This window comes from Mixophyes fleayi, chromosome 12, assembly GCF_038048845.1.
Source record: "Mixophyes fleayi isolate aMixFle1 chromosome 12, aMixFle1.hap1, whole genome shotgun sequence".
NCBI lineage: Eukaryota > Metazoa > Chordata > Amphibia > Anura > Limnodynastidae > Mixophyes > Mixophyes fleayi.
The window spans coordinates 26544232-26571791 of NC_134413.1; the positions used below are offsets into that span (position 1 = coordinate 26544232).

The 27560-nt window shown below is 39.2% G+C and overlaps 1 protein-coding gene across 1 annotated transcript; it reads right to left on the minus strand.

Annotated features, from left to right (window-relative positions):
• Positions 1 to 1224: 1224 nt before the first annotated feature.
• Positions 1225 to 27560, minus strand: LOC142108991 (carbohydrate sulfotransferase 9-like). The gene is made up of 4 exons (XM_075192971.1): positions 27455 to 27560; positions 26500 to 26700; positions 25669 to 25777; positions 1225 to 2107 (listed from the first exon to the last, which is right to left on the minus strand). Exons 1-4 carry the CDS (start codon positions 27558 to 27560, stop codon positions 1225 to 1227), a joined length of 1299 nt encoding a protein of 432 aa, XP_075049072.1.

Sequence of the window (27560 nt, forward strand, 5' to 3'; positions counted from 1 at the left end):
ATAATGTGTACTATTTTATAAGTATGCGTGTTTGTGCAAATGTATGGTAAAAGACCAATTACTGTTGCTGCCACGTGTAGTGGATGCGTACGCCCTTTCACGCCATAGCGTGCCCTTGTACGACATAGCGTACCGTACGCATCTTTTCAGACAAAGACAACCAAGTTTGCTAGACTTTAATTGAAATGACTTTATCCAATTTGCTGACTTCGACAATATATATATATATATATATATATAATATATTTATTTATATATTTACAGGGTTTTATGGGATGGGCGCAAATCAAGGATACAATCATACGCACCTATTTGGACTGTAATGTGTCTCTAATACTGGGTGTGTGTAATGATCAACAAAGCTAAATTAATATCAAAACCATTTTGAGATGGACAATTATGATTATTGATCTGCAAATCATTTATGTATTACAGTTTTTTATCTTGACAACACTGGATTGCAATGTTATTAGTATTGGTTTTGATATTAATTTAGCTTTGTTGATCATTACACACACCCAGTATTAGAGACACATTACAGTCCAAATAGGTGCGTATGTTTGTATCCTTGTGTGTCCCACTTCCCCCCTGATTTGCGCCCATCCCATAAAACCCTGTAAATTTTCATTTTTTTGAGTACTGTCAGGACACTCTACCCCCTGGTAATAGTGACAGCATCACCCTCTTCACCTTCTTTTTATTTTACCAGAAAGTACTAAGTTAATACGGTAATTTTCTCGCTGGATTTCAGCTCGCAGCTCCCTGAGCCGCGAGCTGAAATCTAGCTAACTATTACCGTATTAACGGTAAGTTTTTCCGCGGCGCGGAAAACAAAGAATTGAATATGCCCCTAACTATTTTTCCTGCATAAAGTCTTTTTATCACCATAAATTAGGTCACATATTAACACAAATATTTACAAATAAGTATCTGGAATAAGTTTGAGTACAAATCTTGCAGATGTCAGTTGTTAGGTGCATTTGACTAGAATCAGAGAACCTGCTGTAGTCATTCTTCAAAACTGGGTGCAGAAGACAAGTGCTAGATACAGCCAATTATAGCATTCGAATAAAAGAATATAGTATTTCAACTCAACTGCTTCATGACCTGGTATAGGAAAGATTGAAGTGCGAGGGGCTTGGGCACACAGCAAGTCTCAATATTCTTTGTCAGTAGTGATGATGCGTCTTGTGGTTTCAAAAGAACTTCAATATAAACTAAAGTTCAAACATCCAATTTATTTTCGAATGAATTTGTGTTATTGTAATGACTATACTCAAACATGGAGAAATCAACACTGTAAACATTCACAAGTTGTCCAAACAGACTAGTAGATAGGCTTTCCAGGTAGTGTTTGCTTATTTGGTCATTTGTCCGGGGATCGTTAGGATGATGTTTTATATTGGGGTAGCTCAGATCTTTTGGGGCCCCAATGGCCTTCAAAACAAAATCTGCATCCTGTTTTATTGTTTCAAACTTACCAATAATGTCATAATGGATATTGCATGGATCACAGAGGTGATACATTGGTTTCCAATGAATATCTCTATACCGTGGATCTTCTAGAACAATGTAGCGAACAAATTCTTCAAAAGTAATATTTTCTGTGGAATTTTTATTTTTTCTAACCTTTCTTTTAATTCTGTTTGCAATAGTTCTACTATAGTAAATTTCATCTTCATGGAGAAACTTGTCTCTGTAGGCCGAAACCACCCTCTCTAAAGGGTCTCGAGTGAACATCACTTTGGTATAATTTGCAAGAAGCTGTGTCTGAATAGAAGGCGGGTACGATCTTAGCTTGATCAGTAAAGAAGAGGTATGAACATTGTAATATTGAAGCTCAGTTAAGGAACGCCCAAGAGAGTCATTCAATAGAAGAATTATTCTCTTCCAGTTGGAGCAGCCAACTTTTGGCACCGCACAAAATATGAATTTGTGACTATGTTCCACATACAACCGAGCAGCGACTTTTTGGTCCAGTGAAACGGAAGAATTTATGAGGTTGTTCTTCTCACAATAAAGCTCAACTATAGCCCTCCGGTGTTCATAAGTCACAGAGTTTTGTGGACTGACTGCAAAAGAAAGATATTCATTGTCAGTAATGTAACTAAACATAAAAATTAACCATATTTATTTTAAAACACTAAGTAAAAAACAATGTATTATACTGGCCCACATTCATTCAACAGCATTCTACTAAAGCACCTGCTAACTGGTAGCTGTCATGAAAATCTTTCTTAGGGTCCTGCATAAGCTATTTTCACCAAGTAAGAAAAAAGACAGAGAAAATTCCTCAATATTCAGGAGACCTTTTCCTGCTGACATAAAAAATCTCTGGTTCAAAAGTTTTGCATAATATCTGAGAAGTTTCTGTGCAACGGTTTTATTGTTTGTTTGGCGAGCTCAGGAGAAGAAACAAAATCTTCACTTTTTAAAAACCCAGGGCAGAAGATCTCCTTGAGAAAACATGTAGAGGAAAACCAGTTATTTTCAATAGGAAAGTAAGGCTTACTTACGTCTTTCATGAAACATGAGAGACTGTCTTTATTATATGTCACTTTGTGTGTGTGAATACTAAACTTCTATGTGTAATTGTACGTATAAAAATACCCTTTCACATACCAAATGCACGTTGAAGGTAGAAAAACGATCCTGTTGAAATCATAGGATGACTCCTGGATGCCAGGTTTTCATAAGCACCTGTTAAAAACCAACCCATTTGTGGGGAGAAAAACGTTTTGCAGCCATCCATCAGAATTTGCCATCTATATACACAACAATTGTGATAATTAGATCAGTTTGCTTCCAGTAAAAAACAGCAATATTTGCATGAAAATAGGCACCTGTCACAAAATGGCATATGTATGGAATCTCCTGAATTATTAACAGATGTCTTTAAATGAGCACCTGAAACCTAAGAAGTAAGTGTAGCAGGCTAAGGATTTCAGTGACAAGTCTAAAGTCAGCTGTCTGGTTCAAAAGTCCGATTTTATTAAACTTTATGAAAAGTGGAAGGTGCAATAAACATGAAGATACCACATTCCAACAGGGGTGAATGCAAAGAGTTGGAGGCTATATACATTATACCCAATGAGGCTCTAGAGTCAGCAGACAGCATGCTCTCTGGTGTAGTGAAAGAGAAAAAGGTGCGCTTCTTTAAATTATAAGATGGAGGTTCAGGGGAAGGTTTTAAATGGAACACCCTAAATGTAAATTTGTATCACTAGCTTAGGGACTCACCTACAAGAGATGCCTTGATGCCGGCAGGTGAGCTTAACCCCAATATAGCTATATTGTGCACAAAATTCTACTTTATGTTTATGCTGACACAGTGATTTTTATATTTTGTTTATTTCTGAGCGCCGGACAATATTGCTCTCCAGTGTAGGCCCCTGAAAAAGTGCCCAGCTGGGCCCTATGAAGGGCAAAACCCAAGCAAGAACCTTAGGGTTAACTAGAGATGAGCGGGTCTGGATTTGGCAAATCAGAACACCCCCGAACAGTGCCGATCCGAGCCTGATCCGAGCACTGTTCGGGTATTCCCGCCGATCGCAAAACTCAGAACGAGGCAAAACCTTATCATCCCGCCGTCGGATCTCGCGAGATCCGGATTCATATTATTCCCCCGCTTGCCGCCGCCATCTTCACTCGGATTCATACTGCACTCATCTCTATACCCGGACTGCATTATCGCTACATCCTGAGGATCTGCACAACTTTTAGGGATATCTAGGGTAAGATTCATTTTATATTTCTTCTATCCTCACGGAGTTCCGATTTTATTCTACTTTTTACCCAAAAGAGCTATAAACATTTATATTGTCTGTCTATTTGTTGTATTTCATTGCGCCCTTCCACTATTATATTGGAGAGGGAAGAGGGAGGGTGTGTTACTGATTTACTGAAGGTTGGCCGTAGATTACCTTACATTTTCCACAATAAGTTTTTTAAAATCTTCCTAGGGTAATGGATAGCCTACAGTTCCCAGGATTCCTTTTTAATGATCGGTCGAGGATGTCTAGCGAAACACCAATGTTAGCCCTTATTTTTTATTATTTCCAACCTGAAGCAATTTTGATATGTGCAAATTGTGTTGTTTGTCATAGCAGCTTGTTAAAGGACTCGTATTTACGCCATAATTGCGCATGCTATCTTCTTCTTTTATTCCTGAATACGCTCGTTATCTTACCATATGCATTTACGCTTTACCACGTATGACACGCCTACTTCAGACCTTTAAACCTGATTTACTGTATCACACATTTATATATATATAATATCTCCTATATCAAGACATTATAAATTCATAACCACAACGCAGATATATATGTATAAAATAGAATCTTTACTTGTACAATAATGTAATAACATAATTTCGATAACATAATCTTACACACGGTACATATAATAGATGGCATTCTGTGTGTAGGTACAATAACTTATTAATTTCTTGTTAATTATGCATGTGTGTGTGTGTGTGTGTGTGAATGTGACTGTGTGTATGTATCTCAGATCATCTTACAATGTAGTCACCATCCAAAATGGCTGACTTGCCATGCTTGTTGCAAACTCATGTCGTCTCACAAGGCCTCAATGTCAGGACAGACCCATAACTCATTACAAGCAGTATTAGCTAGTCCACCACATATGTCCACTAACATTTCTTGTCTAGCAGGGGGGGGGGAAGAGATCTCTACAAAACATCCCAGCAAGAGTCTTTTCACACATCTGTTTAACTAGTAGCAATTACACACATAGGGGGGAGGGGATGAGAGCACAGACCAGCCAGACGATTTACCAAATACAGTCAGTATTAAACTCAACAATCAGAACTTCAAGTGTTATACAGTACAGTATGAATATCTAGCAGATATTCACAGAGAAGCCACACTATTGCTACATCAAATACAATACTATTCCAGTATGAAGTCTATTGTATTGTTACAATCAAACTCCTAAGATATTACTAATTTTAAACCCTTAAACGGCATCACTTCTTAAGCAAACTAAACACTTACTACAATGACATCTAATTCTATGACTATCCCATGCAACATTACTTTCTATGCTTACAGTATTACCTTAAACAAAAACCCTTCTTAACAGCTAGACCACATGGTCTGTGACTCTATAACAAAGCCTACAACACAGCCTATTGTAGTTCCTATAGTCTATAGATCACTAACAATACACAGTGTACATTTTACTCATATTTACAATGTCAGCAGAGCCCTTTTAAAGGGCTCATATATACTTTACTATTTTTCAGTCCATACAGGGAGAGAATCCTTTCTGTGTGTGTCTGTCTGCGTAATCAGTCTGATCCAAAAAGGACTGTTTTTTCTTCAGAAGGTAATTACAAAATTTCTGTGGGATGGGCTGATGTATCTGATTGGAAGCCAATTCTTTTGATGTGTAAATGTACTGAGCCACACAGTTCCTTTGAGACAAAAGCCATGCACTCTGACATAGAGACAATAGTTATTCAAGGAAGGAAAATTATATATATATATAATAATCAATTATATATATCTTCAACACGGCTCACTTCCTCCTACTGCAGGAAAAACATGAATTGACAGTGATATAATTAACCAGAAATCCATATATTCTATATGCATAACTAATGTGTATGAACCAGATCCTGTAAATATCTATTAATTTGTGTTACAGTTAATGTTATAGCTATTTATGATTAGCTTTCATGTTCTAGTTTTGCAGCCCTCTGCTACAATGGAAGTATCCATAAAGTATGTGTTCCATATTTTACTGGCCATGCCCCTGTGTGCATATTTGTACAGATTATTTGCGTTACCTAGGAGACTGCAAGCAAGGCACTGATCCTGCCGTATAAGTCCAGTGGTACTGCTGTTTAAGTCCACTGATCCTGCCGTATAAGTCCAGTGGTACTGCTATATAAGTTCACTGATCCTGCCACGTGTTTGTGCCGCCCACTTGTGTCGCTTAGCTTAGTCATCCAGCTACCTCGGTGCAACCTTTTGGCCTAAAAACAATATTGTGAGGTGTGAGGTGTTCAGAATAGACTGGAAATGAGTTAAATTAATGTTATGGAGGTTAATAATAGCGTAGGAGTGAAAAAAGAAATAAAAAATCTGGATTTTAGCAGTTTTTATGCTTTTTTAAAAAAAAATCAGAACCCAAAACCCAAAATCAGAACCAAAACCTTGAGGGGGGTGTTTTGGCAAAACCCATTAGAACCCAAAACCTGAAGGTAATCAGAACCCAAAACCCAAAACCCGAAAAGTGGCTGGTGCACATCCCTAGGGTTAACCTATTCTTCTCATGGATATAGATCACCACACAGCCATAATAAGTATATTAAAACCAATGTTTACTATAATCAATAGTATAAAGTTACACGGAAGAGCAAAGTGCACTTTTCTGTACTGCACTTGCACAGTACAATGATCGACATCTGAGTTACATCTTAGCCTCTTTGTAGATCGAGACATATCTCCCGTAGCCCCTTTCTATGCTTAGAGAGGCGGGATGGGTTAGTAAGGTCATGTGCACCTTACATAGGATGCTCCTCATAGGATACGTATTTCATGCCTCTGCTTCCCCTAGTGCAAGATCCGCGCTGAAGATTATGATTACCAGCACGGACCTTGCTGTGGTTAAAATAAGTAAATAAATGTAAAACAAACAAAAAAAAAAGCGTTCACCCCCAAAAAGTTAAACCAGTCCTAATTGGGGGGACCTCCTGATCATTATTCCTTTGTCTTAGTGGGACAAGCATAGGCTGTATAGTGCTAGTATTAGTTATAGATTTTAGAGGAGCACACTCTTTATTTTATTATTATTTATTTTGTGTTTATTTTTTTAACAATGAAAGAGAAACAGATGCAAGTCATCATTATCAACTTATTAACCTGCCAATCCAACTGTCAGCTCTTTGCTTCGGACGCATCTATAGAGAATGATGACTGGCACGTCTTTTGTTCTCAACGCAAATGCACAGATGCATTATTATTTTTGCGTGTATATTTTGCCAGATTTTTAATTTAACTGTAAGGGATTCATTTTTCGCTCACGCAAATTTAGCACATCTTGCCACATTTAAAATGTCACTTATTGCATCAGAAGTCGTTCCTAACTGAATGGAAATGCTTACTCACAGGATCTAATGTGAAAGTGTGAGGTTTGAAAAGCAGGAAAGGCTGTCGTGGAATGTAAAATTTTGACAAGCAACTTTGAGCAGCGCTGATTCCCCAGCTGTTTTTGCCTACCCTATTGAGAAAGGCTATTGCCAGTCATTGTGTTCTTCCAGCCATTGTGTTCTAGCATGGACTAGACACACAGGGCCTGAGTCATTAAGGAGACCAAGGCAACAAAAGGAGTACATTTGATCCTGGACAAACCATGTACAATGCAAGGGGTGCAGATTTGCATGTAAGGAAAATAATGGCTGCTTTTTCATGTAGCTCACAAATATTTAATAACTTTATTTTTACAAAAAACATAGGAAGAAAGGGCGCTCATGGTGTAGCAATTAATGTACAATCAGTATAACTATTGAATAAAAGCAGCGTACATTTTTCAATAAAAGTAAAGCTTATCTGTCAAATGCTAGATAGTTGTACTACAGGCAGAATCCTCAGCTCTCACTTCATTATGAAAGGTAGCCTAAAAACAGCGATTATCTGAGTCCATGGTGATGTTGATACCAAGAAGGAACATCTGAAGTTGCCCGGATCAGCAGGTATAGCTGTACCACAAATATTGCACTTCCAGTAAAAAATTACTCTAAATATGACAATATTGTGAGAACAAAATCCTACATGTTTTATTCTCTCGAACTTCATGAGGGGTATCAGCTTTATTTTTACACTGAAATTGAAAGTTGATCAAGGACATGCCCTACCCCAACTATAAATCTGTCCCCATATTTTAAATTTAGCTCCCCCTCCAATGCAACATGGTTTAGCCAAGATGCAAAGTTACTCCTTTTTGCTTTGCTCTCCTTAATGACTCAGGCCTATGATGTCACAAAATCATGAATGTGCTTCAGGGTTACATTTTTTCCATGGTTGTAAGTAGAGATGGGCGGGTCCGGTTCCCCGAGAACCGAACCAGCTCGAACTTGAAGTATCCGAGTTCCGAGCCGAGCAGGCTCAGGACTGTCACGAACTAGGTAATTGGAAGGCCTTACCTGCTGATATTGGCGCTGCTACGCAAGGAGGCGTGGAGTCTAACCACGCCTCAGGTCTTCACCAGGGAACCCCGCAAGGAGTTTTGGGCTTAGCTGCTGAGACGTGTTGGTCGCGGTTCTCCTAGGTAGCTACCAGCGAGGTAATGAAACAAACGTAATGAACAGTCCGAGGTCAAATCCGTGCAGGCAACGAAGTACAGAAGGGTGAGGCAGAAGGATCGTCAGGAAGCCGAGGGTCAAATTGCTTGATTAAATATGTCAAATATAGCCACATAAAGCAGCAAGAATATATATATATCTAGGAGGCTACATTTGCAATATTTAATCAAGCAATAAACATGCTAAACATGCTATGAAAGGTCTTCTTGATATATTTATTTATATATGATTTCTTTTGTGTTTAAAAGTGTAAATATGTGCCCAGTGAAACTGTGACGACTCACCTGCGAACTTGATGTCTAAGAGGATTTCAGCTATTTAAGGCAGTACAGAAGCCGCGGTACTACTGTCAAAGATTTAGAGATCGTAACGATTTCTATGTGCACACTGAGCGATGCACACACGGAGTGTGAGCATGCATCACCTCACCTGTCAGTTGCGGGCGGCGGGGGAGCCCGTGGAGAGAGGCGGGCCTGAGGCACGTGCCCCCTGTGACCCCCTTAATCCGGCCATGCGTAGGGGGTCTCAGAAGGAGCAAGTATTTGAAATTGACGGAGTGTGATCCCAAGGTCTTGAGTCATACCGGCGTGAATTGAGGAAGAAAGAATTATGGGCAGAGGATCAGCAAGCGGAGCATGGCAGGAAACAAAGCTTTGAGAGGGAGCATCGGCTTTAATGTTCTTTGAATCAGGTCTATCAGAGATAATGAATCTGAAACAAGTGAAAAACAATGCCCAGTGTGCATGTCTGGCATTCAGACATTTAGCAGACTAAATAAATAACAAATTTTTATGATCTGTAATGACAGAAATAGTATGCACTGCCCCTTCCAAGCAGTGTCGCCACTCTTCGATTGCCCATTTTATGGCCAGGAGTTCGCGGTTACCCACATCTTTATTAAGTTCGGCAGAAGAAAATTTCTGCGAGAAATAGGCACATGCATGCATATTGCGATCCCGAACATCCTTCTGAGATAGAACAACACCTGCACCCACATTGGAGGCATTGACTTCAACCACGAAAAGCAACTCAGGATTAGGATGTCTCAGGACAGAGGCTAACACTGACTTCAGGGCCTCAAAATAAGATATCGCATCAGGAGTCCAGTTGGCCATATCCGCTCCTTTGCAGGTAAGAGCAGTAATTGGAGATACTAAGTCTGAGAAGGTATGTATAAACCTCTGGTAGTAGTTTGTGAAGCCCAGAAATCTTTGGATGGCCTAAGATTGCTTGGACTTTGCTAGGATCCATTGAGAACCCATCTGAGGAGATAATGTACCCTAAAAACAAGACCCTATGGACCTCAAATTCGCACTTCTACAATTTAGTGAAAAGTTGATGCTCTCAGAGCTTCAAAAGGACTTGTTTAACATGAAGGTGGTGCAGATCTAAAGATGATGAATAGATCAGGATGTCATCCAGATATTTCACGACAAAACAGCCTAAGAACTCTCGATGGACATCATTGATCAGGTCCTGGAAGACCGCAAGAGCATTGCATAAACCAAAGGGCACGACTAAGTACTCATAATGGTCTGAGTGAGTATTAAATGCGGTCTTCCATTTGCCAAACACTTTTGTTACTCTCCCCAAAAGAAAGTGACCAATAGAAATAAAACTATAAAAAAAAATCCTAAATGAAAGAAATGAAAGCCACATCCAAATCTCTAAAGAAGAGGATTAATAGTCATCTACCTATTAAAGATACCGGCAAAAATAAAAAAAGAATCTTATCTGAAGAATCAGAGAATTTTTTTAGATTTCCACTTCGGATCGGAAAATCCACCGTTACATTCAATGACAACAATGACCCCTCGGATAAAAAGTACAAAATCCCAAGGAGGGGAACAAGAGGAAGAAAGAATCAAATTTTGAAGAAACCATAAGTAGAAGACACCACAAATGGGGGGATATTTAACATCAGTAGCACCACTCTTACTGAGGAAAGGTATGTAGAAAGGAATGAATTTTTCACCCCAATCGAAGCCGAATAAATTTGATGTATATATAGATTTGCATTGATTTATTAGGGAAATACGCCTGAAGAAATATTTTTTGAAGAACCTGATCAGCTCTGAAAGAAACATTCCAGGTAACTATGTTCATACCAATTTACGTCAACAAATCAACTTTTACCCCAGTTTCTCTAAAGGTCCTGGTGTTTGAGACATTCCAAAAGCTAGTGGAACAGGTTATTGAAAATCTGCCACAGAAAACTAAAGTTAAAAGAAACATTTCAAAAAAAGAACACAAAGCCCTAAAGGAACTAAAAGACAATAAAAACAACATCATAAAACCTTCTGACAGAGGGGGAGGAATTGTTATTATGGACAAATTGAAATATATGAAATAGTCCAACCAATTGCTTCCAGACATTGCAACATATCAAAGACTGGATTAAGATCCAACTCCAAGTTTCCAGAATGAACTTTGTGACCTATTTGAAGAAGGTCTACTTATAGGAATTTTAAGGAAGAAGGAATTTGATCATCTCTATATAGAGAACCCGAGAATACCGGTTTTCTATACCTCTTGAAGACACATAAGAATGTAAGCAATCCTTCAGGATGCCTGATTGTTTAAGGAATAAACTCCATCACTTCAAACTTTTCAGGGTATATAGATTTCTTTTTACAAGACCTAGTAAATAAACAGAAGTCATCTTAAATATATAACGACAGTTCTACAAATCCTGGATGAAATAGAATGGAAAGGCACGTGTATACTAGAGACCTGTGATGTCAAATCATTTTTTATGTGCATTCGTCATGCGGAAGGATGTTCACACACTTATTGCTAGTTGTGTAAAGAGACCGTTTTAAAAAAATTAACAAATTAATTTCATTATGAGGGGGATAGAATTCATCCTCCAGCATAATTAATTTTGGTATCGGGAAGAATTTTACATCCAGACCACAGGAACCGCAATGGGGACGTGTTTCGCATCAAGCTGCGCAAACTTTTTGTTCCGAGATGGGAAGATGAAAATGTATGGTCTAATAACCCCTTTCAAGAAAAAAAGAAATGCTGGAGGAGGTATTTAGATTATGTGATTTTTATCTGGGATGGAGAGCAGGAAGAACGAAAACAATTTTTGGAATACAACAACCAGAATACACGCAACCTAAAATTTACTGCCAAGGCAAGCTCCACTCAAGTTAATTTTTTGGACCTTACTAAATATATTGAAAATAACACCATTAAAACCAAAAATTACGCTTTAAAAGTGGATAGTAATAACTTTATACCAACAACTAGTAGCCATCATAGAAACTGGATAAAAAATATCCTGGTTGGACAGTTTAGGAGAATAAACTGAAGCTGTACCAGTGAGGATATATTTGAAGAAAAAGGAAAAGAACTAAAATAAAAATAACAATTTCTTTAAAGAAACTATGACGAGAAAATGTTTAATTCTGCATTGCACACAGTGAAATCCATTAACAGAAAAGAACTTCTGCAATATAAAGGGAAAATTCACAATCAATTCCAGAAATTGTCCTGGAAAGTAGTATCAAGAGACATTGGATAATGAAGTTAAGAAATTCCTCCCTGAAAAACCAAGGATTATTTATAAAAAAACGAACACTATACATAACATCCTAACGAAGAGTTACATATTCCCTTCCAAAACCCAAATGAAAATTTAAAGAACAAAAGGATTCCACTATTGTCTCAATTGTAGACCTTGCAAAATAAGCACTCAGGCTACAACAAAACCAGTCACCAGGTTCAAATCGAATGATAATGAAAAAATATTAGGGATCAAACAAACTATAAGCTGCAACACAGAGGGGGTCATTTATATGCTGGAGTGCACATGTGGCCTCCAGTATTTTTGAAGAACTAAACATCCCCTCAAATTTATAATTGCAGAACACATAGCAAACATTAAAAGAGGCCTTAAGTCTTTAGTCAATTTTATATAATCAGAAATGTGACCCAAAAAGACTGATATTTATAGAGATCCAACATGTACAGAGATTTTGGCGAAGAGGAGAATTCTTGGAAAATATATCACAGATAGAAAAAAAATGAATATATTTAATGAAAACACTGATTCCCTATGATTTAAATAGTGATTTTAATTTAGGTTCTTTTTTGAAAATATAAAATCCTTCTTTAAGTTTGCATGTTATAAGAGGAAGTACATCTTACCTCGTACACTATTACAATTTTATTATTTATTTTTATAATTATATTTATTTTTATTTCTAGGAATATCCCAATATGCAGTATTCCCTGATCAAGACAATTGCTTGGCTGATTTTAAACGGTTTATTACATGTTTTATAAATTTTAAAAGATGTATTAATAATGGACAGCCTGTCCAATCAAGAAAGGAGATAGGCTATTTGCAATCTCCATGATCCCTAACACACATCCTTGACAAAGTCTGGTAGGCCGATGAAACGCGATGGAGCACAGAGGAAGGATTTTGACTACACACAGTCACCTTAGCTATGCATTCCAATGACACACTACCACGTTCCATACGCAGCGACAAAGAAGATCCACAAGCAATCTAAGACGCTTTACCTGAAATAACACCACAACAAGAACAGAAGAATTAGACTAGAGCCTATATTCCCAAACTGTGCGCCGCAGCTCCCAGGGATGCCATGGCGCTGTCACAGGGGTGCCATGGACAGGAAGAGGGAAAAAACAAAAACAAAAAAACTTACCAATCCGGCGGTGCCCCGGGCCCAGCATCTTCCTCCCTCCTTGCTTCTCACTGAATGTCGGGTGTAACATCATCACATCCGACATTCAGTGACAAGCGGCAGGAGAGAGGATGCTGGGTGTTGGGTGCCCCCGTATTGGTAAGTTTTATTTGTTTTGGTTTTTTTCTCTCTTCTTGGTCACAGCGGGATGCAGAGGCGGCAGAGTGAGGATGCAGAGGGTGCAGAGCGAGGATGAAGGGGGGCAGAACGAAGTTGCAGAGGGGGCAGAGCGAGGAGGCAGAGAGGGCAGAGCGAGGATGCAGAGGGTGCACAGCGAGGATGCAGAGGGGGCAGAGCGTGGATGCAGAGAGGGCAGAGCGAGGATGTAGAGGGGGCAGAGCGAGGGGGCAGAGGGGGCAGAAAGGATGCAGAGGTGGCAGAGTGAATGGATGCAGAGGGGGTAGAGTGAGTGAATGCAGAGGGGGCAGAGTTTGTGGATGTAGGGGGCACAGAGTGTGTGGATGCAGGGAAACAGTGTGTGGATGGAGGGGGCACAGAGTGTGTGGATGCAGGGGGCACAGAGTGTGTGGATGCAGGGGCCACAAAGTGTGTGGATACAGGGGGAACAGAGTGTGTGGATGCAGAGAGCTCAGAGTGTGTGGATGAAGGGGGCACAGTGTTTATTAGCTGTAAATTATTCTTTGACAGAAATATAATTGAAAAGAATATATAAAAATATCCTTTTCCCTTGGATTTATGTGTGATATTTTTGCATACAACTAAATAAGCATTTCTGTCCTGACCTAAATACTTATTACGTTTTTTTGACTACTTATAAAACGGAACTGCTCAGTAATTATTTTGGAGGGGTGCCTTGAAAAAATTATGGAGACTGTAAGGGTGCCACGAACTGCAAAAGTTTGGGAACCACTGAACTAGGGAATAATAGGGTTAGAGATTTCTCTTTGGTCTACATTTCGGTGTCTTCGTCAATGTTGACTCCAGATACACTATCAGATCACATAAAAGAGCTAAACATTTTGTACGCCTACACGTGTCATATCCTATTTATTTATTCTTATTTATTTACTAAATTTCTCATTTTCTGCTCTTTATTTCATTCCATTCTTGTTTTTTTTAACAAGGTTTTCTTCATTTTGCCTTACTTACAGCTTGCTCTATTAAAATACCTTATCATATCAGTACCAGTTTACATCACTTTATGTGTTTACAATTTCAACATGGAGGCATATGCAAATTTATATGCTATTACTTGTGCCTTCCCATCTATTGCATTGACTAGTATTTGGTGTGGGCCACTTTGCACTTATTTTTATTAAGCAATATTTGTAACATGAAATACTGGCCTACCTCACTTTCTCTTTTTCAGATTTCTCCAAACCTCTAGTACAATGACTGTTATACAGGAAGGCTGCCTTCCTAATATTGTGGAGAGGGGTTAGGTTTTGAGAGACTGTTGTAAACTAACTTGGAACCATGTGAATACGCTTTTTATGCTTACCTTTTATTGAATGTCATTATTTTTTTTGTTCAGCTCCAGCATTACTTTTTTCTGCATTAATTCAACAATCACTCACACCATCAAATAATGAACCCTCTCTATATATTATATTATACAGATAGATAGATAGATAGATAGATAGATAGATAGATAGATATACAGAGGTCTAGGTGGAAATTTGAAAGTGGCAGTATGGAAATTTAAAAGAGGCAGTAGGGGTATGGAAAATGTAAATTATTAGAATTTGGTAGTTCTGCAATCAATGCAGTACCACTGTATGCCAACCCACTTTGACCACTATGTATATATATATGAATTTTGGTGATGCCATCTCCTGGGATAGGTGGTGTTACAAAGCAATAAAACAGCCAGTAATAGCAAGAGACAAAAGACCAGCAGTTTAGGTACAATTAGTCAGCACTAGTTTTAATGTTTATTAAATTAATGAACAACAAAATTAAGGTAACAACAAAATAAATGTTAGAATTTTCCAGCTCTAACTAACATGCAAACATCCCTCTCTATTTAAGGAAGGTATGTGCAGCCCACCCACTAAAAAGTAGCAATCAACAAGTTTATATAATTTAGGTGTCTTTCTTGGGATTAGCTACCCAGATTTCTGCCCAGGAAGTGAGAGACAAAGGTTGTCCCACTCTATTATTGCCACAAAGCTGCAGCCTGCTAAATCAGGCCTACCTGAATGGCAGGCCAAAAGACTAGATTTGGCCAAAAGGAATGGAGTACCAGCCACTCTCCTCCATTCACTCCAGGGACCCACTCTCACTTGAGCCAAACACATTGGAAATATATATATATCATTATTATCATCATCACCATTTTATTTATATATTTATTTATAGAAATATGTGTATATATATATATATGTTATGGAGAATCAAGAGACGCTCACATTAATAGATTTTATTCCTTAGTCCCTTAGCAATCCTTTTCAAAATTTTGGGCTCTAAACAGACCTCTATGAAGACTTGTCTGATCAAGGACGCCTTAAATTTAGACCTATTACTCTTCAAGACACCCTGTGATTGCTTTCTGATTATCCATGTATCTATATATTTATATATATACATTTATATATTAAATACCTAATAAAGACATATTCAAAATAAAAGGCATTGGCACCTTATTTATAATAATGGAATAATGGTGGTGGTAATATCTCTGTTGGAGTAACCTACAATATATACAAGGTTTTGTGCTTATTGTTTCACTTACCAGTGAAAAACCAATGATCTTTTATCCATTTCATATGTAAATATAAAAGGCAGAGAGCAGAAGAGATGAGCAGAAGTAACAGCTTTTGATACACCTTCTGCATTTTGTTTTCATGCCCAATGATCGAAAATAATGTCCAGTTCTGACCACTGAAAATGGAAAAAAAATTGTAAATTAAATTAATTGTAAATTATGTTTTATAATTTTCATTTATTTTTTATGAATTTTACAGGGATTTCAACATTTGAAAGCAACTTCCAATAACATGATGTTGGGCAGGTTATTTAGTACACGTGTTTGGAATACTTGATTAATTAGATGATTATAGTATGAAACTATTAAATGTGGTCATAATATACATTTATTACACTGTGTACAGACATAGGATACTACACCTCTACGACTTGAACAGTGTAATCTCCTCTATTACCCTGTATTATTATTGCCCCCCAATTCTATAAATATTGATTTCCCAAAATTCATAAGCCAATGGTGCCTCCTCTTGTGGTCTGAATGGCAGGATAAGTAACAAGTACACTATGGGGGGTATTCAATTGTTGCTTTTAACGCGCTAAAACAAAAAAAAACGAGCGCTCTAAAAATATTAGCGTTAATACGGTAATATGCATGTAAATACCGTTAATACGGTAGTTTACTCGCTGAATTTTAGCGAATAATTACCGTATTAACGCTAAAATTTTTAGAGCGCTCGTTTTTTTTTTAGCGCGTTAACGGCAACAATTGAATACCCCCCTATTTGTGTAATCTCATCTCTCGCAATCATTTCTTTTTTTATAGCTGGTTTTCTGGTGGTTTGTCAAACAGCAGGCTAAAGAAAATGAGTGAGGGTGGGAGAGGATGCTACAGAAAACGGGATGAGAGAGGAGGCTACAGAAAATGGAATGTGGATGAGAGAGGAAGTTACAGAAAACAGGATGTAGATGAGAGAGGACGCTACAGAAAACGGGATGGGGATGAGAGAGGAGGCTACAGAAAACTGGAGGGGGGGGTGTGGAAGGGTGGAAATACCGGGGGAAATGTGGCTAGACAAAACTGGGAGATATGTGGCTGTAGATAATAGAGGTGAGGTGGGGGGGCGGCTACGCTCAGAAATCCCCATGAGTTCTAGACTATGAGGTCAAGGTGTTAAAATATTGTGGTTTGAAATATACAAGATCGCACTCTATAACTGAATTGCGCAAGAGCCTCACCGGCTAATGGTATCCCTCCCTTAAAACAAATATGACACACAGAGATGCTGGGCGCTCATTGACCACAGATACATATCTATCATCTGAAATAATAACTAAATATGGTATACAGAGGCACAGTAGCAATATGACATAAAACAATTTAATAAAGATAGGTATAATCCAGACAGTACAAGTCACATATAACACTTTAAATTTTACAGCATAGGTTATGTATTAGCACAAATTAAATATAACATATAGACATAAGATAGACATATGTGTTAATCCGGTATGTGTCCCGAGAGATGGTAACCTTCAGCCAAAACTTAATGTGAAATTGTCCTGTTCGTATCAAAGTGAAGAAATGACCAGTCATATATATTGAGGTCAATTGATACAGATAGTTTAGGGCAGAGCCTTGCTTAGAGAGCGGGAATGTATATGGGTAGCGAGTTGCCAAGACGAAGTTTCATCCGGGCTTTGTTAAACATGCAAAAATAATCCAAAAAGCCTTGGAAACTAGATGTCTACGCTGGGACCCATGAGCAAGCAGCACCACCCGCATTCGGAGAGGGAAGGAGTGCCCTTACAGAAGCGCACGCAGGGGGGGTTTCTGAGTCTCCAGAAACACCCCCCCCTGCGCTAACTCAGTGCCCACCATATCGGTATATTGTATACAGCACCGCCGCGGATGCTTCTTTGGCAGCGCCGCGGCTGCTGTATAGGACAGCGCTGCCGAAACGGAGCTGCTGCGCTTGCTCTCGTGGGTTGTTTTTTTTTTGTCAGGGGGGGGGAACCCCCCCCTGACAATCCTGCGTGCGCCCCTGCCCTACTATAGGAGAGGAACGTCACTACTCTACAAGCAACATCTTATCACAAACGTGAGTTATTGGGATTATTTCCCACAACAAAATCTGGGCACATTTGACTTCTACAGTCTATGTATGAAACTATCCATTATTGAACCATTCGAATTATCTTCACATACTTTGCATCATGCACTGGACAGACATATTTCTGCATACATATAAGTTGCATATCTGCATTTTGTTTTTATGTGATTATTTGACTTGAACTGCTTTCATTTAAATATCGCAGCCTACCTCCTGCGATATTACCATCATCTCAACATATTACTGCTTATGCATGTCATAACTCTGTATGTTAGTCTGGCCAGAATTGATAATTTTGATATCACAGTGATACTTATTACATTAAAGTTCATTTAATTTTAACACACCTGCAATTACACATCTTCATGTGTCCTGGAGCCTAACACAATTTTTGTATTAATCTTTAGAGGGTGGGAACTTCCCCTATCATTATATAGGCTCTACTTAGTGGCTGCACTTACATCCAGTAGGAAGCACTGCTTCTCCCACTACCATTGTTTACTAGATCAACTAACAAACTAGAAAACACTAAGGGAGCATTTGCAATTTTTTTAAATTAGCTCCTCTTCAATATTCTGTAGACATGAAAAATTCATAGACTGTATGAAGTATGCTAGCAAAAATTTAATAACCTTTACAGCAAAACTTAGCAGTATATCAACAGTAGAGAGAGGGGAAATCTGACAGACAAAAAGGTAGATGGGAAAGATAAAAAAAACAGTTGATAATGTAGAAAGTTGTCTTAAATATTGCTATGCAACATACCAATATTAAAATCTGCATTTGTTTGTTTTAATTAGTTTTTTTTCTACATTTAACATTTTAATAAATACACCACAGACACAAGCAATAACAAATCGCTGGGTTTTTTCATATTGTATCATTTTTCACCTCCTGCCAGGATTGTACATTTATTTTAATTACAGTATGTTGCAGGTTTTGCCCCAGATTTCATTACCCGTAAAATCTGGTGAAAAATTATAAAAGTCAATTGTGCAGTTGAATACTGCAAATTGTATGGTTGTTTATAACAACCATAGAAAGCAGCAAACAGAGAGCTCTGTACAAGAAACCATCTTTTAATCTGCATTAACATGTTTCTGTTTTTGATGAGTATTTATGACATATCATAGACTTAAATAAACATTACTGTAGCTTACCTTGCTTAAGTTCCCGTCTTGCTAAAGGTCAACTTCTTTTTTACCTGTCTAGTGGAGATGTTGGTATTAATTTCCAATTCCACACCTACTCCTAGTGTGTACACCCACACATACTATACAAATGAACTGATGTCATCATTTAAGATGCCTTTCCCCATGCAATACTGTGCTGGCATTTTTAGTCTCCACCTGTTTGTTATGGACAATTTTGCACTGAATATACAAACAGAGAAATATTTCAATATTGCAGAGGTATTTATGCAGATTATACATTTATTTCATTTGCAACAAGATTACGTAGCTGTAACACATATTTGCTTACTAGTTAAGCAAGACACATAGATTTTCACTCTGCAGCAAGTTACATATTAATGTCTTCAAATCATCTAAGTACTGCAAACACTGTTTTAGCAAGAGAAGTAGGAAAGGTAAAATGATGGCTTACATAACAGCTTCCCCTGCATGAAAGAACACAGTGTAACATTAACAAATATGTATGCAAACTTTCCATGCAGGAATTAAACTGTTTTTGTTTCTAAGTATAAACATCTCATGTCTGGTATTATGTGCATAGTTGTCAACATTTAAGAATCTTTTCCAGGAACACTTTGCTGCTACTTTGGTGCATCAAAGCATGTCACACGTGGGACTGTCTCAATGGACCCTTCATTCTCCTTCATGTCATGTTTCACTAAATTTAATTTTAATATAAGTTTTTGATTATAAATACAACTTTTTAACGAATATTAATTTATAAAACAGCGAATCAGAAGAACTGCATCTAAAGGGCAGAAAAAGAGAATTTACTGTGCACTTGGTCAGTGTTGAAAAACAGAGATGTGCATGGACAACATTTTTACAGGGACAAATCTCTAAAGCCTGCAGCTGTCCCTGGAAATTAAGGATGGCAACTATGTATCTGCAAGACGGGAAGTATGTATTTCATTTGTTATAGCTATAGAGAAAAACTGTTTTGCAACCTAAAGCAATTAATCAGACCCTTGCCTTCTCAAGACTGACAGACTGATTAAAGCTACTATCTGGTGGAATAATAGATATGAAATAACTGGAGTGTTTATGTTTATCCATGCTCTCGTTCACAGGTCTGCAGCAGGTTATGCTAGCAGGGAGGTGATTCTAAGCAGTCATAGGTTGAATTACAGCTTTGTGCACTTGTACAGAAACGTAATGTATGGTTTAATGGATTCATACATGAGAGCAAGGTCAGTCATTTTGCAGTAACTCAAATGACTCTATTCTCATCTTTTGACAGGACACTTCAGTGGTCTATAATAAAATGGGAGGTACTTTTATCAGAGTTGCAATGAAACGTCAGCTTACCAATGTATTTACCTTTCGTGTGCGTTTAAGCATTCATTTATGTGTACACACACACACTAGATACATAGATAGATATATAGAAATATATGTATACACACATAGTTGGATAGATAGATATTGTTAAATATGATTTTTTTGTTAAGCCTCATAAAGCCTATGCTCAGCCATTTTTGTAACTCGCATAGATATATTATTTGCTAAAAGAGATTATTCATATTTCTGCTGAAATGCAGAAATGCAGTTTTGCAAGATGTAAGACCACACCCTTGAGGTTAAGCTGACATAGAGAACTCCTGTAAGAATGTAGCATTATAGATTTGTGAACAACAGGTATTTTCATTTTCAGCTTGTAGTGTGGAAGCTATGCCCATGACTTTGGATATGGCAGACAGGAGATAAACCTCCCGACCCCCTTGGGAAAAGAATAATTGACAGATCTGTCCTGAGAAGGGAGAGAAAGTAAAAACCTCAAGAATACGTGAGAAAGTTAATACACAGCGCATCCCATAGACTATTGTATGCTTAGGACGTAGGATTCATATATTCAGTATTCTATAAAGACTTGTATCTTGATATTAATAAACAGAGAATATTCCTTGTATACAGTACTTGGTCTGTGTCTATTCTCTCCAGCTGATTGAAGCGCTTCCAGATATACTTGACACCACAGGCAGACTTGGATCAGATTTTATCTCTTACAATATGCACACACACATACTGTAGATAGATAGATATACACACACATAGATAGAGAGATAGATAGATAGATATACACACTCATACATACATAGATAGATATACACACACACATAGATAGATAGATAGATAGATAGATAGATAGATAGATATACACATACATACACACACATACATACATACATACATACATACATACATACGCACACACACATACATACATACATACATACATAGATATACACACACACACATAGATAGATAGATAGATAGATAGATAGATATACACACACACATACACACGCACACACACATACATACATACATACATACATACATAGATATGCACACACACATACATACATACATACATACATACATATACACACAGACATACATACATAGATAGATAGATAGCCACACACACACACACACACACACACACACACACACACACATAGATAGATACACAAATACATACATACATACATAGATATATAGATAGAAATACACACACACATACATAGATATACACACACATACTATTATTGCACATTCATGCGAAAGCTATACGGTTGCGAATGCAATTGCCATTTACGACGAGCTACGACTTTGAGGCGTGATAAGGGCGGTGACGGGGTGTGGTGCCGTAGTCAATTCACAATGAGGGCATTCCCATGTGGGGAAGTCAAAGTCAAACTTGTGCGATCGTATGCAATCGTGTGTTTGGCGGCGTATAGTATGCACTTGCTCGGGGTCTAGTTTATCTGTCATTGCCGAACCACTAGCAAGCACAATTTGACATCCGGATCACCATGTGATCGTGACGTATGCTGCCTCTCACCTGCATACTCTCTACCAATTAAACACTGCTATAAAGCTATGATTACAGCATGTGCCTTGTCCATTGCTATGATTGATTTGCTGGTAAGTTTGCTTTATATATTTTAAGCTATTACTAGGGTTTGTTTGGTTTCTACTTTTTAAAGTGTCTGTTTACTGGTAGCCTATTGTTTATCATTTTATTATTTGGGGGGGGGGGTCTTTTCCCCTGAGACATATGTGTTTTTTTGGCGTAATACTTTGTTTCATGTTATAGTTTCCTTGTTGGGGCAGTTTACTATTTTTTTTTATTATTCCTATCTTTTCTTTAGTTTTCCATTGACATTGCTGGTTCACAGGACATTAACAGCACAGGATCACCCTCCATTTTGTGGTAAGTAACATGGCCCTAGGTCTGCAACCTGACATAGTATATAAGGTGAAGGAATAATTGCCCTTTCTTTTTTCTTCTTTAGTTTTCCATTGACATTGCTGTTGAGCAGGACATTGACAGCACAGGATCACCCTCCATTTTGTGGTAAGTAACATGAGCCTAGGTCTGCAACCTGACATAGTATATAAGGTGAAGGAATAATTGCCCTTTCTTTTTTCTTCTTTAGTTTTCCATTGACATTGCTGTTGAGCAGGACATTGACAGCACAGGATCGCCCTCCATTTTGTGGTAAGTAACATGGGCCTAGGTCTGCAACCTGACATAGCAAATAAGGAGAAGGAATAATTTCTTATCTCCCCTGAGACATATGTTTGTTTGTTTTATGTTTTTTCTTGCTTTGTTTAATGCCTAGTCATGTGTCACAATGGCAAATTGTGTTCTCTGTTTTTTGTTAAAATATTTTTTTCTCTTTTATCAGCCCCATTAGGAGTTTGGCCAACCCACTTGTCGGTGTAAGTATATTGTAAATGTTTCCTGTGCAAACAGGAGTGACATTTCCAAAATTATGAGGTAATGTATTTTTTTTAACATCCTTCTCTCTCAAATATAGCGTTTCTTAGAAATGGCTAAGGCACATGTGGCAGGACAGGAGGGCAACCAGCGTCGACGCCTCCAAAATCAGCAACTAGTCCATCGTCGCCGGCCCAGGGAGCCTGTCTTCAGGCCATGTGTCAGCCTCTTTGGGATATCTGATGCTGAGGTGGTGCGTCTTTATCGGGTCTTGCCTCGTGTCATCCTGGACACCCTGCGCGTTGTGCAGAGTGACCTGGAGCCAAAGCGCAACATCCCAACAGCACTACAGCCATTGACCAAACTGTTGGCGGTATTGCACTTTTGCGGGAGTCGCTTCAGGGATGTCCCAGAAGTCCTTCAGTCGTGTGCTGAAGATTGTTCTGGGGGCGTTTCTGTCACGGCTCAGGCAATTCATACATCTGCCACTCGATGAGGAGTCCCTTGGGCAGATCAAACGGCAGTTCTCCAACATAGATGGTTTCCCGCACGTCATAGGGGCAGTATATGGGACTCATGTAGCCTTGGTCCCCTCAGGTGGGAATGCAAGCATTTCCACTCGATAAATTTGTGATCTGGTAGCTATGTGGCCAGGGAGTACACATGACTCCTTTGCCTTCCGGCAATCAAGGATGTGGCAAAGATTGCAACAGAGGCAAAGGGGTGCAATGCCGAATGGTGACGCGTGGCTATTAGTTACTATGTTTTTTCTTTTCAATAGACGTCATATATGTAGTACTTTAAAGTGGTAATTATCATGTCTTAAGTTTGATAGCTAAGTAGACATATTACTAAGGAGCATTGCAATATCATTCCCAGTTATATTCAATTGTGATGTTTAACTTGAAATCCTACCTGGACAGCTCCCCATATAAAAAGTTTTCCAAAAGATTTACCCTTGGGTCAAAATAAATTGAATATATTATGTAAGCTTCTCTGAAGTAATATCTGTGTCTAATCGGCCACAGTTTGTCATCCAACATGTTGGTTGTGTTCTTGATGGAAATACAATTATGTCACTCATATTTTTCCCCTTTGTCCTTCTTGTCACCCCTTCTAGGAGATAATACATACCCTTTTTGTCCTTGGCTCCTCACTCCTCTTTTGAACCCATGCACGGAGCAGGAGATGGCACACAGCTCTGCACATACATCCACTAGATCGGTTGTGCAGAGGGCATTTGGTTTTTTTAAAGGCCAGATTCTGTTGCCTAGATCGGTCTGGTGGTGCTCTAATGTACGCTCCAACCACTGTGTGTGATTTCATTGCTCTGTGTGTGGTGTTCCATAACATCGCCATTAGGAGTGGGGTTCCTTGGGAGGAAGAGGCCGAGGTTGCTGGCCAGGAGGTGTTAGATGCTGACCCCAGCCCTCCTGAATCAGTTGATGCTGTCTCCTTTAAAGCATATGTCCTGGACACCTACTTTTCTTGTAAGTTTGTTTTTGACTTAAGAAAACATACATAACTAAGAAGCATATCATTATATATTTTATTTACAATGTTTAGAAAATTATTTTGATTTGCGTGTTCTCTTTGGTTGAACAATAGTTGCTGCTGTTCTTGGATGAGTCTGGCTTCTGGTAACCCGTGATGTAGAAGGCAACAGTGGGGAGGAAGCAGAGGCCAGTGGAGCAGCAGAGAGTGAGTGTGCAGGGGCTATCGATTATGTGGAAAGGGGTGCACGGGTGGCAGAGATGGAAGGAGAGGCAGAGATGGCAGAGATTGCAGGAGGGGCAGAGATGGCAGGAGGGGCAGAAATGGCAGGAGGGGCAGAAATGGCAGGAGGGGCAGAGATGGCAGAGATTGCAGAAGGGGCAGAGATGGCAGGAGGGGCAGAAATGGCAGGGAGGGGCAGAAATGGCAGGGAGGGGCAGAGATGGCAGGAAGGGCAGAGATGGCAGAGATTGCAGGAGGGGCAGAGATGGCAGAGATTGCAGGAGGGGCAGAGATGGCAGAGATTGCATGAGGGGCAGAGATTGCAGGAGGGGCAGAGATTGCAGGAGGGGCAGAGATGGCATGAGGTTGCTGGCCAGGAGGTGTTAGATGCTGACCCTAGCCCTCCTGAATCGGTTGAGGCTGTCTCCTTTAAAGCATATGTCCTGGACGCCTACTTTTAGAGATGGCAGAGATGGCAGGAGGGGCAGAAATGGCAGGAGGGGCAGAAATGGCAGGAGGGGCAGAGATGGCAGGAAGGGCAGAGATGACAGAGATTGCAGGAGGGGCAGAGATGGCAGAGATTGCAGGAGGGGCAGAGATGGCAGAGATTGCATGAAAGGCAGAGATTGCAGGAGGGGCAGAGATTGCAGGAGAGGCAGAGATGGCAGGATGGGCAGAGATGGCAGGAGTAGCAGAGATGGCAGGAGGGGCAGGTGGAAGTAATTAATAGTTGTTTGACAGATTGTAATGTGTATATGAGTCATTGTCAAAATATTGGTTTCTTTGGTAAGGATGGTGTTGCATTTGAGGTCTTGCGCTAGAAACAATAGGACCTTGAGTCACACACCTTTCAGTGTGTGAACACGGGTGCGCGTGATAGGGTCTACTTGTGGAATGATAATCAGGTGGGGTGTAGCATGGTTGATAGATGGGACTGAGAGATGGAGAGAAAGAAGTAGGAGAAGATTCCTGGGAAATGCGTGCTGGAGGATTGTTGGTGACATAGATAGAAAGGTCAGTGAGACGTGTAAGGGTATTGTTGATAGAGGTTAGGTTTAAGTCCAAAGTGTTCTCTATACGGGTGAGGCTACTGTGTAAAGTATGCTCCATACGGGTGAGGGTTGTGGAAATATCTGTGGTGTTGGAGTGAATAGTGGTATTAGTCTCCAGAATACTGTGATAGCAGGCGTACAGTGATTCCCGTGCACTGACTTCTGCTTCCTCAGTCATCTGATGCTCTTCCACATCACGTGCCTCTTCCACCTGCTCATCCTCAGAATTTTCTCCAGCTGTATTGGCACCTACAATGACAAATTGAAAAACAAAAGTTAATACCGTGTTATGTGCCATAGTGTAACGATACATTGTCAATGCAATTTTTTACTTTGCTGTGTAAGGTGGTTAAAATTTAACTTCTTTACTTCTCTATGTCTAACTGCAAATATGTTTGAGTTTAGGATTTTCTACTTAAAGGGCAAATAATTTTTTTACAATAATATATATATATGTGAGCAATGAGGAGAAAGTCGCTGGCTATTGAGCCGTACGCAGGCGTCGCTCCATCATACAATTGCAGCGCAGATGGAGCAATCTGCGGAGAAGGCAGCCTGACCTCCTCGCAGATTTAAGGGCAGAAATAGATACTCGTAAGTCTGGCCAAAACACAGTATAATATGCAAATGGCTCAGCACACAGAAAATATGGAGACATGTTTGCAAAGGCCCCTTTTGTGTCCATTTCCCACTAATTATCATATCATTATTATTATTATTATTATTTTTATTATTATTATTATTATTATTATTAATACATCAAGTATTAAATACTATTATATACTTTCTACTGCTTATTATGCTTCTTTTGCTTCAAATGTTAACCATTTCATTTATGGAACATGACTGGTATTTACCATTGAAAGCTACCATTAGCTGCATGTTTGTGTATGTTGAATAAAATAAAAAATTAAAAGTAATATGACACATCATGCTTTCCAACAGGACACCAATGCAGCTCCCGACACTACCGCCGCAATGACCAACAGAAGGTGGTCCCACAGGAGACGCCAGGGGTGGAGGCGGCAGTGGCAAGGGAACAACCACAGGAGGAATCAGCGATGGAGCAGGAGTCAGCGGTGGAGGAGGAGTCAGCGGTGGTGGAAGACTTTTCAATGTCCCCAATACTCTTCCAGAGCAAGCCTGAAGCCCCTTCTCAGCAGCCACAGGTGCTGGTGGAAGAAAGTAAGTACAGGGTAATTTTCATATAGTTGAGTTTTGACATTTTTTGTTTTTTACGAGATATTTAGACGTTGGACATGAGAAACAGTTTTCTCTGCCCATTCACAGTAGAGGCCTTCCTAAGTTCCCCAATGGGGAAACTGCTCCCCCCCACATCTTGTCTTGTGTGCAGCTGGCTGTCTTGAAAATTGCAACCTAGAGGGTCATTTTCACCAAACGTGCACCATTATATGTGTTGTTTTCTTTACCATGCCATCAGAGGAGTTCTGCAGTGAAGTAGTTGTGATATTCACCCATAGGCTGAGCTACCATGGAAGCAGGGGGTGTAGTTGTTACAGGGCCCACAGCTGGTGGGAGCCTTCCTCCCCTGTATACATGTGAATTTATCACCATTAGGGGATGATGATCATGCCCCCTCAATGGTCAATCATGTACATGGGGGCATTAATGTCAGGCTTAGTGGCAAAGTTTGCCAATTGTAGAAATAACAACGAAGGCAATAGGCATGCTGACACTTTGGGATTCACAGAGACCATTGGTGATAGAGGTGAACAAAGTAGCATAGCAAAAGGGAACACATATTTTAATGTTCATTACAACCACCACTATATAACAAACAAGGGTAGTTGTTAAAACATGAATCAACGCTTGAGAGATACACTGATGATGTTACTATGGCAATTGAAAGCGTAGCGTTCGCTTCTGCAAGTGCAGCAGAACATACCGGTAGTACTATCTGCTGACGTGCACAGGCGTGAACATGTACGATAGGAACAGTTGCATCAGAAGTCATTAAGCTGGATATGTGACAATACGCGTCTTGTTGACTTTGGCCGTTTGTAACCGCCAT

Excerpts from the sequence above, each read along its gene's own strand:
- LOC142108991 (XM_075192971.1), bottom strand. The coding sequence starts at position 27,560 with ATGGCGGTTACAAACGGCCAAAGTCAACAAGACGCGTATTGTCACATA. Across the intron at positions 26,701-27,454 it reads ACATGTTCACGCCTGTGCAC|CACCTGTGGCTGCTGAGAAG; the intron begins GTCAGCAGATAG and ends TTCTTCCACCAG. Across the intron at positions 25,778-26,499 it reads TTCTGTTGGTCATTGCGGCG|GTGCCAATACAGCTGGAGAA; the intron begins GTAGTGTCGGGA and ends TTGTCATTGTAG.